At 36.9% G+C, this 14,599-nt stretch overlaps 1 protein-coding gene across 6 annotated transcripts in view; it reads left to right on the top strand.

The window, feature by feature from the left end:
- The window catches only part of AMN1 (antagonist of mitotic exit network 1 homolog), a 51,163-nt gene that overhangs the window by 20,893 nt on the left and 15,671 nt on the right, over positions 1-14,599 (top strand). For 5 of the 6 annotated variants that reach the window (XM_026502150.4, XM_026502149.4, XM_048216524.2 and 2 more), the window contains exons 2-5: positions 3,115-3,247; positions 5,352-5,496; positions 9,127-9,344; positions 9,672-9,728. In XM_026502150.4, coding sequence (XP_026357935.1) covers positions 3,115-3,247; positions 5,352-5,496; positions 9,127-9,344; positions 9,672-9,728 — 553 coding nt within the window. Of the gene's footprint in view, positions 1-3,114; positions 3,248-3,327; positions 3,781-5,351; positions 5,497-9,126; positions 9,345-9,671; positions 9,729-14,599 lie in introns of those variants that run through there. The other variant, XM_057303226.1, reaches the window with a different exon arrangement.

Genomic DNA, 14,599 nt, shown 5'->3' with positions numbered 1-14,599 from the left:
TGGGTGGCTCAGTCGGTTAACCGTCTGCCTTCAGCTAAGGTCATGATCCCAGGGTTTTGGGATTGAGCCGTGCATCAGGCTTCCTGCTCAGCAGGGTGTCTGCTTCTCGCTCTCCGTCCCCCTTCTCATGCCTCTCTCTTTCAAATAAATAAATAAAATCTTTTTTTAAAAAAAATGTTAGCAAAAGAAGCCAAAAAAAGATAGTAGAACAATATTAAAACTGGACTGAATACAATACAAATTGAAAAATAATATGGATAAAGAGACAGACATTACTTAATGATAAAAGGAATTCCACAAGAAGATGTAATGATCATGAATTTGCAACTAACACCAAAGTCTTATGAAAAGAAAAGTTGTCAAATACAAGGACAATTGACAAGTTCAGCCATGGTAAGAAACTTAATGCACTACATTTTGCAAATACAGAAAACAATACTCTGTTATTTATGCATATCACATATACTTTAGTAGTAAAAATAAAATCGTGGACACAAACTATTTTTAAAAACTTCATGCTTGTGGTTGCCTCTGCAAAGGGAGATAAAAAGTAAACCTAGGTAGGTGTATGAAGGAGGCTTTATTTTTATCTGAAATGTCTTATGTCTTAAGAAAGATATCTGGGGGGTGCCTGGGGGGCTCAGTCGTTAAGTGTCTGCCTTCGGCTCAGGGCGTGATCCTGGAGTCCTGGGATCGAGCCCCACATCAGGCTCCTCCACTGAGAGCCTGCTTCTTCCTCTCCCACTCCCCCTGCTTGTGTTCCCTCTCTCACTGGCTGTCTCTATCTCTGTCAAATAAATAAATAAAATCTTTAAAAAAAATTTTTTTAATTCTAGATTTATGGTGCATGGGTTTTCTATCATCCTATTTTATTTTTATGTATTTTTGAATTTTTCATTATAAAACAGTAATGTACAAAAAGCAAAAACTAGTAGAAATGAATGTAAAACTTGATTTCAAAATACAAGTATTGTAAATTAAGAATTCTACAAATTTAGGGGTGCCTGGGTGGCTCAGTCAGTTAAGCATCCGACTCTTGGTTCAGCTCAGGTCATGATCTCAGGGTTGTGAGATTGAGCCCTGTGTCAGGCTCCATGTTCTGTGTAGAGTCTGCTGGAGATTCTCTCCCTCTTCCTCCCCCTCTGCTCCTCCCCTCAGTTTGTGCTCTCTTTCTAAAATAAATAAATAAAATATTTAAAAAAAAAAGAATTCTAGGGGCGCCTGGGTGGCACAGCGGTTAAAGCGTCTGCCTTCGGCTCAGGGCGTGATCCCGGCGTTCCGGGTTCGAGCCCCACGTCAGGCTCCTCCTCTATGAGCCTGCTTCTTCCTCTCCCACTCCCCCTGCTTGTGTTCCCTCTCTCGCTGGCTGTCTCTATCTCTGTCGAATAAATAAATAAAAAATCTTTAAAAAAAAAAAAAAAAAAAAAAAAGAATTCTATAAATTTAGTAGAAAAATAACAGAAGAATTAAATAGTACTATCAAACAATCATATATATTCACATAGTATGTTTGTGTGCATATACATATACGGAGAGATATATTTGGACATACATGTATAATAGAACATTATATCTCTTAGAGAATATATATCCTCTGAATACTTATGGAACAAATACAAATTCAGTGATATATTTGGCCACAAAAACAACTCTTACAAATGTAAGTCAAAAAATAGCAAAATAGGCAAAGGATATGAATAGCCAATTTAGAGAAAAGCATATCCGAAGAGCCAGCAAGTTCATGAAAAGATGTGAAATTTACTAGCAGTTAGAGGAATACAAATTGAAGTAATAATAAGATACCACTTTTCACACATTAGATCTTACAACATTTAAGAGTAGGTAGATCTTAAAAACACTGGTGAGTGAAAAACTGAACAAATCTATGACAAATTCCAGATATATAAATTAGAAATACATACAGCAAGCATGTTAAAAGGACACATACAATGAAAGGGTACACATTAGACATTAGAATGGATTCCTGGAGTGGTGGGGGATGGAATTGGAAAATGGAGACAATGGAAATAAATGAAAAAATAAATAAAATGACTCTGTTGCTTGAGGGAGGTAGAGGAATACGGTACTCCTGTACTGCTGATAGAAATACGAAGTGTCACAGACTTCCTAGAAAACAATCTGACAACGTATGTTAACATGTCCTAGAGACAGACTAAATAAATGCTCCATGCTGTGAAATATTATATAGCCATTAGGGGAGCATTAAAACTGTACTTGATGCTTTGAAGAATTTTGTAAGATATTATTGAATGAAAGAGGGTATAGAAAAGTGAGTATATGGTGAGGCCATTTTAGGAAACAGTGATTCCCCTCCCCCCAACCCTTTAAATATGTAAGTGCATGTGTGTATAAAAGCACAGAAAAAAATAAGAACATACACTAGATATTAGTGGGAGGAACTAATCTAATGGAAGGGGGAAGAATAGGACAGAGAAATTCATGAGTGTAAAATCATATATATGTGGAGGTATTTGTAGTTAGAGATTTAAGTAAGATTTATGTTTGTTTGTTTAAAGTATGAGTTTCTCGGATAGATGGAATTTCAGGCTACATAGGAGATATGTTGGTCATAGGGGCCTTGATTATTGCCTGCTCTGATAACTCTTCTTTATACATATACAGTCCTGGCACTAAGTTTGTCATCTCTAGGATTTGTACTATTTATGCAATCTCTGTGGTTGTAGTTCTTTCACAATTTCATTATACACATGATTTTTAAGAAAAACAGTGAAACGTTTGCTGCCTTAATAAATAAAACTTGTCAATCAGTAGGCCCTCTTTCAATATTTAGGAATATGTAACTGAAATCTTGGTAGTAACTGTGTCTTAGGAATTAGAGAGACTGACTTAGGAAAAACTTTTTTGTCATTTAGAATGCATTTTAGTAAATGAGGTATGCTGAGAAAAAAATATTAAGAGCCTCAGAGCCTAACCGAGTGCATGCTAGGCTTTTGAATCTTAGCAAGCTTTCCTTGCAAATATTGATACAAATGTACACCCTGTTTATGAAAGGACTAAGTGGGAACAAACATCTTAAATATTAGTAATCGGTACCAGTACCATGTAATTTACCATATCGTATTTGTATTTCAGATGCCTGTGGTGCTGCATGAAGAATATTTCCAGATATATCACAGACATTAAGCCTTTGCCTCCCAACATAAAAGATAGACTGATTAAAATAATGAGTACCCAGGGGCAGATAACAGATTCAAATATAAGTGAGGTAAGAGTATGTACAATTGCAAAGCAAGCATATTATATTTTACTGTTTAGATATGGTTTCAGATTTTTGGAGCAATGGCATATAGTAGGATTAGTAATAATTTTAAAATACAACAAAACATTGGGGTTCTTTTTTTTTCTCCAGATAACCAAAATGTTCATGTGTAATAGTTACTAAAAAAACTCTCACTGTTCTATCAGCTGCTCCCCTTGTCTTCATCATACCAGCACCCTTGATCTCTACATTTTCAGATTATTCTTAAAGGGTGTATCCAACAAGAGGATCTAACAATTATAAATGTCTATGCCCCCAACAGGGGAGCAGCCAGCTACATAAGCCAACTCTTAATCAGAATAAAGAGACATATAAATAATAATACATTAATAGTAGGGGACCTCAACACTCCACTCTCAGCAATAGACAGATCATCTAAGCAGAAAATCAACAAAGAAAAAAGAGCTTTGAATGACACACTGGACCAGATGGACCTCATAGATACATACAGAACACTACACCCTAGAGCAACAAAATACGTAAGTGAGATAAGTCAAGCAGAGAAAAACAATTATCATATGGTTTCATTCATTTGTGGAACATAAGGAATAACAAGGAGATCAGTAGGAGAGGGAAGGGAAAAATGAAGGGGGGGTAAACAGGGGGAAGTGAACCATAAGAGACTATAGACTCTGGAAAATAATCTGGGGGTTTTAGAGGGGAGGGGGGTGGGGGGATAGGCCTGGTGATGGGTATTAAGGAGAGCATGTATTGCATGGAGCGCTGGGTGTTATATGCGAACAATGAATCATGGAACACTACATCAAAAACTAATGATGTACTGTATGGTCACTAACATATCATAAAAAAAAAAAAAAGACTGAGATTATTCCCTGCATATTCTAAGACCTGGTTTTCAATCCTAGCTCTGCCCTTTTTTTTTTTTTTTGACTATGACTTCGTGTTACTACTTAAGCTCCAGGTGCCTCAATTCCCTGATTTATAAAATGGCAGTGACCAATCTTTCAGGGATGTGTGTGTGTTTGAGAGAGAATATTAAATGACATAATGTATATAACACACTTAGTACCCATCCTGGTAAGTGCTAAATAAATAAAAATGGTTATTCTTATCATTTTTATAACTTTTCTATATTGTCTGAATCTTTTACAACAATAGTACATTATTTTTATTCAGAAAAGTAAAGCAATTTCTACTTTGGAAAAAAGTAGAAAGCAGCCTGCGTAAGATTCTCTCTCCCTCTCCCTCTGCCCCTCCCCACCCCCTCATTCTAAAAGAAATAAAGGAAGGGAGGGAGGGAGTGGTGGAGGGAGCCAAGGAAGAGAGCTCAGAACAGTTTGAAATCGATTTGCTGTTTGTTGCCCTTAAGTAAACATTCAATAATATTGGGTTTGTTTGTACTCGCTCCCAGTAAGAATGAAGGAGGTAAGTGTTCTAGAAAAGCAATACTCACATCCTATAACCATTCAGTATATAGCAACTAAATACTCATACCCGCTGAGCAGAGGCACATAGCTATGATCTCTAATAACCGTCAGGAACTACTGGAAAAAGATAAGCACATGCCACCGCCATGGTTCTGCTTCTCAGGTCTAGCGAGTCCTTACTCTGTACCAACCATCGCAACAATGCCATGTGTCCCAGTAAAGACTTTGGGGACACTAGAAGCTGTACCTCCAGTTGGAAGTGGGCTTGTTTTTTCCTGATTTACATATGTGTCTGCACTCAGATGGGTTTTTGTATTCTTTGCTATATTTTCTGTCCACCATTTGTCTCTCATGATCACCGTGTCAAAACACTGCCAGGGGCTCCTGGGTGGCACAGTGGTTAAGCGTCTGCCTTCGGCTCAGGGCGTGATCCCGGCGTTATGGGATCAAGCCCCACATCAGGCTCCTCCGCTATGAGCCTGCTTCTTCCTCTCCCACTCCCCCTGCTTGTGTTCCCTCTCTCGCTGGCTGTCTCTATCTCTGTCGAATAAATAAATAAAAATCTTAAAAAAAAAAAAAAACACTGCCAAAACACTGAATATGGAATAAACATTTACATTTAGAAGAAAAATTAATTTTTCGAAATCATGTATTTTTTACAGATTTTACATCCTGAAGTCCAAACTCTAGATCTGCGAAGCTGTGACATTTCAGATACTGCCCTCCTGCACCTGTGCAACTGCAGAAAACTAAAGAAATTAAATATAAGTTCCTCAAAAGAAAACAGAATTTCCATCACTTCAAAAGGTATGTTTATTAACACTGAATACATTGATAGATTACTATTCACCATCTAGTATAATTTCGGAACAAAGAAGGGGTAGTAAATACGTCAAAAGTGAGTTTGAAGATGTCAAAGAAACAGAACTATATTTACCAATAAAAATATTCAAGCTAAGATGAAGAATCCAAATTAGAATTCCTGCTTATAACCATTGCTGAAAGTTAAGAGATACACAGGGTAAGTCACTACTTATAATTTAAACATATTTGAAGTAGGAGCGACTGGGTGGTGCAGTCAGTTAAGCATCCAACTCTTGGTTTTGTCTCAGGATCATGATCTCAGGGTCCTGGGATTGAGCCCCGCATCCAGCTCTATCCTCAGTGAGGCGTCTGCTTAGAGTTTCTCTCTCCCTCTCCCTGTCCCTCTAACACTCCCCCATCTCACAAACCGTGCTCTCTCGCTCTTTCTCTCTCTCAAATAAGTAAATCTTTGAAAAAGAGAGAGAGAGATAAACATATTTAAAGTAAACCTGGATGGACATCCATGTAAGAAAGCTCAGAACACTTTGAAATTGATTTGCTCTTGACCAGTTCATACTTTGTTAAGGCTTTCTTGATACAAAATCACCACAGAAAGTTAAATCATCAGATTAAATTTACTAGGCACTCTCCTATCAGTCTGTACAATGATAGCTTTTTTTTGTTTTTATGGTTTTTAAAAAAGATTTTATTTATTTATTTGACAGAGAGAGAGAGCACAAGCAGGGGGAGTGGCAGGCAGAGAGAGAGCAGAGGGAGAAGCAGGCTCCCCATCGAGCAGGGAGCCTGACTGAGGGCTCAATCCCAGGACTCTGAGATCATGACCTGAGCCGAAGGCAGGTGCCCAACTAACTGAGCCACCATATGTTTTTTTTATTTAAAAAATTTTTTATTGGGGGGCGCCTGGGTGGCACAGCGGTTAAGCGTCTGCCTTCAGCTCAGGGTGTGATCCCGGCGTTATGGGATCGAGCCCCACATCAGGCTCTTCCACTATGAGCCTGCTTCTTCCTCTCCCACTCCCCCTGCTTGTGTTCCCTCTCTCGCTGGCTTTTTCTATCTCTGTTGAATAAATAAATAAAATCTTTAAAAAAAATTTTTTTTTTGGAGTAGAGTTGACATACAATGTTATATTAGTTTCAAGTGTACAACTTCATGATTAGACAACTATATTCATTTTGCTGTGCTCATCACAAGTAGCACTACCGTCTGTCATCATACAATGCATCATACAATACATCATACAATGTATCCTCTACAATGCATAGTTTTTTTATAGTCAGTCAGACTGCTTTTTTCAGTATCATTATTACATGAATTAGAGGATTTTTTACCCTTTTTTTAAATCAATAAAGAATTTTGTGTGTGTGTGTGATTTTTTTTTTAAAGATTTTATTTATTTATTTATTTATTTATTTATTTATTTATTTATTTATTTGTGAGGAATAGAGAGCACAAGCAGGGGGAGCAGCAGGCAGAGCAGTAAGAGGGAGAAGCAGGCTCCCTGTCGAGTAAGGAGCCCTATGCTGGCCTTGATCCCAGGACTCTGGGATCATGACCTGAGCCCAAGACAGACGCTTAACTGACTGAGCCACCCAGGCATCCCTCAATAAAGGATTTTAACCTTTTCCTTCAATATAAGAAAGAGGGACTTGGGCACCTGGGTGGTTCAGTCAGTTAAACATCTGCCTTGGGCTCAGGTCATGATCCCAGGGTGCTGGGATCAAGCCCCACATTGGGCTCCCTGCTCCACGGGGAGTCTACTTCTCCCTCTGCCCCTCCTCCTACCGGGTCTCTCAATCTCTCCCTCTCTCTCTCAAATAAACAAATACTCTTAAAAAAAAAGAGAGAGCGAGAGATTTACTTGGCTAGCTAGGTTTCTGGAAAGAGTAGTTTGCTGTATTTTGCAATCATCTTGATTAGCAAGTTAGACTATTCATAAAATATTACAAAGAAGCATAAGTTTTTAAATGTTTACATAAATAATGCCTCACTAAAAAGAATTTTCATGCCAGACACCGATGAATAAAAACAAAAGTTCTTTCAAGGGGGTAAAAATAAATAAATAAATAAATAAATAAATAAATAAATAAATAAATAAATATCCTTTCTCAAGTTATGCAAAACAGTAAAAAATGACCTACACATGAATTCACCATCTTGCCTTTTGTGTATTTTGCTCATAAAGGTTATCTTTTCACACTATTATAATGTTTATCCATGACTGAAGGGCTGAGGATCCCCAAAGTACTCTTATTTTTGTGGCACATTATCATGTACCAGTCTCCAAGGTGCATTTACATCAGTTTAATTAGATTTAAAAGTCAAAAGGGGAAGAGAGAACCAAGAGACAAAAGTATGATTCCTCCACACTGAGATACCACCTTACGCCAGTTAGAATGGCAAAAATTGACAAGGCAAGAAACAACAATTGTTGGAGAGGATGTGGAGAAAGGGGATCCCTCCTACATTGTTGGTGGGAATGCAAGTTGGTACAGCCACTCTGGAAAACAGTGTGGAGGTCCCTTAAAAAGTTAAAAATTGAGCTACCCTATGATCCAGCCATTGCACTACTGGGTGTTTACCCCAAAGATACAGACGTAGTGAAGAGAAGGGCCATATGCACCCCGATGTTCATAGCAGCAATGTTCACAATAGCTAAATCGTGGAAGGAGCCGAGATGCCCTTCAACAGATGACTGGATTAAGAAGTTGTGGTCCATATATACAATGGAATATTACTCAGCTATCAGAAAGAACGAGTTCTCAACATTTGCTACAACATGGACGGCACTGGAGGAGATAATGCTAAGTGAAATAAGTCAAGCAGAGAAAGACAACTATCATATGATTTCTCTCATCTATGGAACATAAGAACTAGGATGATCGGTAGGGGAAGAAAGGGATAAAGAAAGGGGGGGTAATCAGAAGGGGGAATGAAACATGAGAGACTATGGACTATGAGAAACAAACTGAGGGCCTCAGAGGGGAGGGGGGTGGGGGAATGGGATAGGCTGGTGATAGGTAGTAAGGAGGGCACGTATTGCATGGTGCACTGGGTGTTATACACAACTAATGAATCATCGAGCTTTACATCGGAAACCGGGGATGTACTGTATGGTGACTAACATAATATAATAAAAAATCATTAAAAAAAAAAAAGTATGATTCCTAAGGATAAGCGTGAAAACTATCACCTAAGACATTTGGTCAATTTAACTTTTGATTTCCCTTCAGAGTCCACAAGAAAATTAATTTTATTACTTTAAGACTTTTTATTTTAACAAAAAGGAGATTTATCTACTATTTAATGACCTAATTTGATTCCGAATGACTTTTGTCAATTTACTTGTCGACAGTAAAGGCTTGCCATTCACTGCAGATATTCTGAATGATATGCTACAGACTATATAGAAAATTCCTGAAATATTCCAATAGAGTTTTAATAATGACAACATCACTGGGAAATAAATATATCCTCAGAGATGGACTACTTTGCAAAAGGCTAACATACAGTTGGGTATATCAATACTGGTGATTGCTAAAATGAAAATCAGTCACATTTCTCATATATATATACACATATAGCTCATTGATATGTAATTATGTTTTCCCTCAGGAATAAAAGCTGTGGCTTCCTCTTGTTCATACCTGCATGAAGCTTCTTTGAAACGATGCTGCAATCTCACTGATGAAGGAGTCCTTGCTCTTGCAGTCAACTGCCGGCTGCTAAAGATCATTGACTTAGGGGGCTGTTTAGGTATTACCGATGTGTCCCTCCATGCATTAGGAGAAAACTGCCCGTTTTTGCAGTGTGTTGATTTTTCAGCTACTCAGGTAAATGCAATATAGACTTGAAATATAAAGACTGTATGTGTCTGCCCAGTGAATTTCCATGACTCATCAGAAGAACATAAATAATTTTTTTGGTTTCTGTTGGAATTGTTGACCAGCTCATGCCTCGGTGGTTCTAGAACTGTAGTATAACTTGGCGCAGTCCCCTCAATTACTTTAAGTAATTGGGTGAAAGAGATCAGTGTGGCTCAAACACATGTGTGCTGAATGGGAGGCAATAAAGCCATACATAAATGATTAATAATATTCAAAATATTTTCCCTTCATCTTTTCCATTTATGTGCCATCTTGCTTGTTCTCTTTGCTTAGGTATCTGACGATGGCGTGGTTGCGCTTGTTAACGGATCTTGTGCCAAGAAATTAGAGGTAATTTTAAGATATCTATAAAGTTGATGCTAACTAAATTTTTATGTTATCCTCAGAAGTTGCTTTTTGAATGTAGCAAACAGCCAGTGCCTTATTATCAATTAGGTGTTTCCATGACATTTTTTTGGTTTGGTTTGGTTTGGTTTTTGCCTCCACCTCTTTATTTCCAGAGTGAGGAAAAACTGGTAAAGTTAGGAGGTAAAGCATGCTTTAAATAAAAACCCATTTTACTTCCAATGAACGTCCTCATTTTCCAGAAGTTTTAGCTTCTAACACATTGAAGGGTAATCTTATTATAGTGAAGATCATGAAAGTTCATCAATGTAAAATGATATTCTTTAGGATTTTCATTACCAGGACTACTTAGTGGCTTGCCATCCTATTTTCTTAATATACATGAAGGATTCCAGAATATACCTGTCACATAAAAATTATTCTGAGCTAAAGATGTTTAAGAATCAACAGATGCAAAAAAGAGGCTTTGTCTTAAACACTCTCCCTCCATCTGCCTAAAAACAGAGCCTTCCAAAAGAATTCAGCTGCCATCAAACCCCCTTCAAGGAAGACTACCTAATCCCAGGAAGATCACTCCTATCCCTGGAGGAGTGAGCTGAGAAATGACATAAAAGAAAATTGTCACAAGACTATCATACCTCCCATTTACTCTCTAAAGGCCCACTTTGTTTTCCCTAAAAGTCATCTGTTTTTCTCTAAGTATCCTTTCTCTCCCTCCTTTTCTCCTATTAAGATGATCTATAAACTCTGTATTGTAGCCATGTCTTTGAGCCACTTTCTTTGTGACTTGTGTGTGACCAAACTTGCCTTTTTCCTTGCTTGTGTGTCTTAGTCATTTTACTTCACAGGCTCCCGGAGATAGAACCTAAGAGAACCTAAGAGGAAAAAGGTTTTCCTCCTTAACACATTGTACAGCTTTTGAGAAGATCCTAAATTAGTGTTCAGACCTTCCATTCAGTGACTGATGTGGCACCTATAACCTGGTTCTAAATACATTAAGAAGCCTTTTATCCCAGGATTTTGGTTTCCTCCTTTGCCGGTTTATAGTGAGGTTTTTAGTCTTATTTAATATAGATGTGCTTTTCAATGATAAACCGTATCTGGGATGCCTGGGTGGTCAGTTAAGCGGTTAAGCATCTGCCTTCAGCTCAGGTCACGATCTCAGGGTCCTGGGTTTGAGTCCCGTGTGGGCTCCCTGCTCAGTGGGGAGTCTGCTTCTCCCTCTCCCTCTGCCCCTCCCTCCTTCTCATGCTCTCTCTCTCTCTATCAAATAAATAAATAAAATCTTTTTTTAAAAAATTAGCCACATCAAATTCTTTTTGAAAGTAAAGAGGCTATAAATGAATTAAAAATGTTAGCAATAACTATAATAAAGGAATAGCAGTGTCGTGTTTTTGCCAAAATATTTCTCCTTGAGTTATTGCCCAGAGACAATTTTTGTCTTTTTGTATCTAGATCCTGCTTGTATGTATGTGTGTGCATATGTATGTCTATACAGCATATATATTTTTACAAATCTTTTGATTAAGAAATCACTGTGTTTTCTTATACTGAGTTCCAAATTCCAAATTGCATCCTAACTATAAGGTCAATAAATTCTGCCATAATGTTTACTGTTTGAAATACTAACATTTGTTGAGCACTAACTATATTCCAGCCTCCATACTTAACTATTGCTTTATATTCATTAGGTTATTTAATTCTTATGATAACATTATCTTATAATCATCATTTTTAATAAAGTTCCCAAACAACTAACATAGTTTATCATTCCCTAATGAAACCAACCAGGAAATTAGTTGTCATGCAGTGATAGGACACATACCTACATATTTACTTCAGCACTATAAAATTAGGAGCACCAACCTAAGCAGACAGAAAAAGTTTCAGTTACCAATAAGTGCTGGCGATTATAGTACCATATCATTGAATTTTTTATTTTTTCAATTTTCCAATTTTATTTTTTTCAATTTTTCAATTTTCCAAATCTTATTTCTATAAGTACCAAAACATTTCAATGGAAATCTTTCTAAACTTTATTAGAACTTAATTCCTTCCTTAAACAGAGTAAATATACTTTAACCTTTGTCTCATGGCATCTAGTATTTTTGTGACCACAATTTCTGACTCAAATTGAAATACAAACTTTTTCGTCTTTTTTAGTGACTTTTCTCTTGTGGACAGTATGTGTTCCTACCTTTTATCACATGCTCTGTTTTAATCTCTTGCTTTTCATATGTTCTGTTCCTGGAAATTATATTATCAGTGTTGCTTAATAGTTTATAACTTGAAAATAAATTCGATTAAAAGCCTAAGGACCTCGGGACACCCAGCTGGCTTAGTCAGTAGAGTATGTGACTCTTGATCTCAGGGTTATAAGTTCAAGGTCCACGTTGGGGGTAGAATTTACTTAATAATAATTTTTAAAAGTCTGAGGACCTCTCCTAAAGATTGACAAACACACAAACATGTTATAACATTTATTGAATGTCATGATTATTTCTGAAATTCCTGTTGATCTGTGTTCCCAGTGGGCAGAGACCATTTTGTTCATCATTTTATCATCATTTTATCCCCATGTTTTACTGCAGTTCCAGGCACATGATAGTCCCTCAATAAATGTTATCATATTAACTTTATATTATAGTCATTTTATAAGTTTCTACAATCTTCATGGTTAAAAGTTTATTTGCTGTAGAATTTCATTTGTTCAACAAATACTAAGTACCTGCTACGTTCTAGAACGTAGATGTACAATTGGTACATGAGAGAACAGAATCTGTTCACACGACGTATCATTCTTTATTTTTTGTTGTTGATAATTCAGATTATTTTCAGTTTTTAGCTATTAGGAATAATCATATGTTGGGGTTTATACTTTTTTCTCATTGCTGTAATGAACTCCAGAAAACAGAACAAGTGGATCAATAGGTTTATACTTTAATGGTCCTAAATTCATAGTGTAAAATTGGTTCCTGTGAAGGTTATGTTGTGAATTCACAATTTTGCCAAGACCCCAGTTCGTAGCATTGAACCTCTTTTTTTTTATTCCTTAAGATATTTTAAATGTTGAACACTATTCCTTCCATCTGTTCTCAAATTGTATTTGTCTGTAGCCTTCAACAATTTATAAAATAAAATATGTTTGCCCATTTATAACGATGCTTTTTTCCTCAATTTTTATGAGTTTTCAATATACTCAGGTTTCCTTTATCTGTAAGATATGATTGATTATAATATGTATACCAACTTAATATCAACTTTTCAGGAGGAAAAATATTAATACCATCAATATACATGTCAACTATTAGCTAAATCTTAGAATTCTTAAAAAGTCTTTTATTGTGGTCAAATATACACAACACAAAACTTACCACTTTAACTATTTTTTGTGTACAATTCAGTTGAATTAAGTACATTCACATTGTTGTGCAGCCATCACCACAATCCATCTCCAGAACTTTTTCTTCATCCTACACTGAAACTCATTACCCATGAAACAATATCTCCCCATTCCCCCCCCCAGCCTCTAGCTACCTCTGTTCTACTTTCTGTCTCTATGAATTTGCCTATTCTAGATAACTCATGTAAGTGGATCATACAATATTTGTCCTTTGCTGTCTGACTTATGTCACTTAGCCGAATGTTTTCAAGGTTTATCTGTGTCCCTGCATGTATCAAAATTTCATTCCTGGGGCGCCTGGGTGGTTCTGTCGGTTAAGCGTCTGTCTTATGGCTCAGGTCATGATACCAGGGTCCTGGGATGGAGCCCCACATCAGGCTACCTGCTCAGCAGGGAGTCTTCTTCTCCCCCTGCCCCTCACTGGCTTCTGCTCTTTCTCTCTTTCCCAAATAAGTAAAGTCTTGAAAAAGAAAAAAATTCATTCCTTTTAAGACTGCATAATATTTCATTGTATATATATTGTATATTCATATATAAATATGCACACATGTGTATATGTTTATATATATATGCTTATGTGTGTATGTATATATGTAAACATTTTGTTTATTCATTCATCTTTCAATATTTGTTTTCACCTTTTCACTATTGTGAATACTGCTGCTATGAGCATAGGTATACAAATATCTGTTCTCGTCCCTGCTTTCAGTTCTTTGGGTATATACCTGGAAGTGAAATACCTGGATTATATGGTAATGCTATGTTTAATTTTTTAAAGAACTGTCATACTATTATCACACTGGCTGTACCATTTTACATTCCCACCACCAGTGCAGAAGGATGGATTCCAAATTAGAACATCAAACGAGGGATATATAATATTTCTAACATATGAAAAAACATAGAAAGTAATATACCACAAACCTGTGGACCAGCCACTGAAATTTTAACATTTTCTGTACTTATTTCAGTTCCTTGTTAAAAATTATGTTACATGTAAAGCTCCCTGCACATTTATTCTCTTTCTTCCTTCAAAGTAACCACTATTCTAAAGCCACCTGTGTATTTTTCCTTGCATGTTTGCATAATTTACCTATATGTGGATAGACACATAGAGATATAGATCCATAAACAAGATGAAGTATTGTCTTATGTTTTAAACTTCTTTTACTTAGCACAATGTTTTTGAGATTCATCCATGTTGTTGCATGTGTTACTATTTCATTCCTTTTATTTGTTTATTTTGCTGAGTAGTATTCCATAGTGTGGATATGACACAGTTTGTTCAGAATTGGTGAATGTACAGGGCGCCTGGGTGGCTCAGCCGTTAAGCATCTGCCTTCGGCTCAGGTCATGATCCCAGGATCTTGGGATCGAGCCCTGCATCGGGCTCCCTGCTCAGCGGGAAGCCTGCTTCTCCCTCTCCCACTCCCCTTGCTTGTGTTCCCTCTCT

This window comes from Ursus arctos, unplaced genomic scaffold, assembly GCF_023065955.2.
Source record: "Ursus arctos isolate Adak ecotype North America unplaced genomic scaffold, UrsArc2.0 scaffold_26, whole genome shotgun sequence".
Classification (NCBI taxonomy): domain Eukaryota; kingdom Metazoa; phylum Chordata; class Mammalia; order Carnivora; family Ursidae; genus Ursus; species Ursus arctos.
The sequence above is the reverse complement of the archived record's forward strand: the minus strand, read 5'-3'. Positions and strand labels throughout refer to the sequence as shown.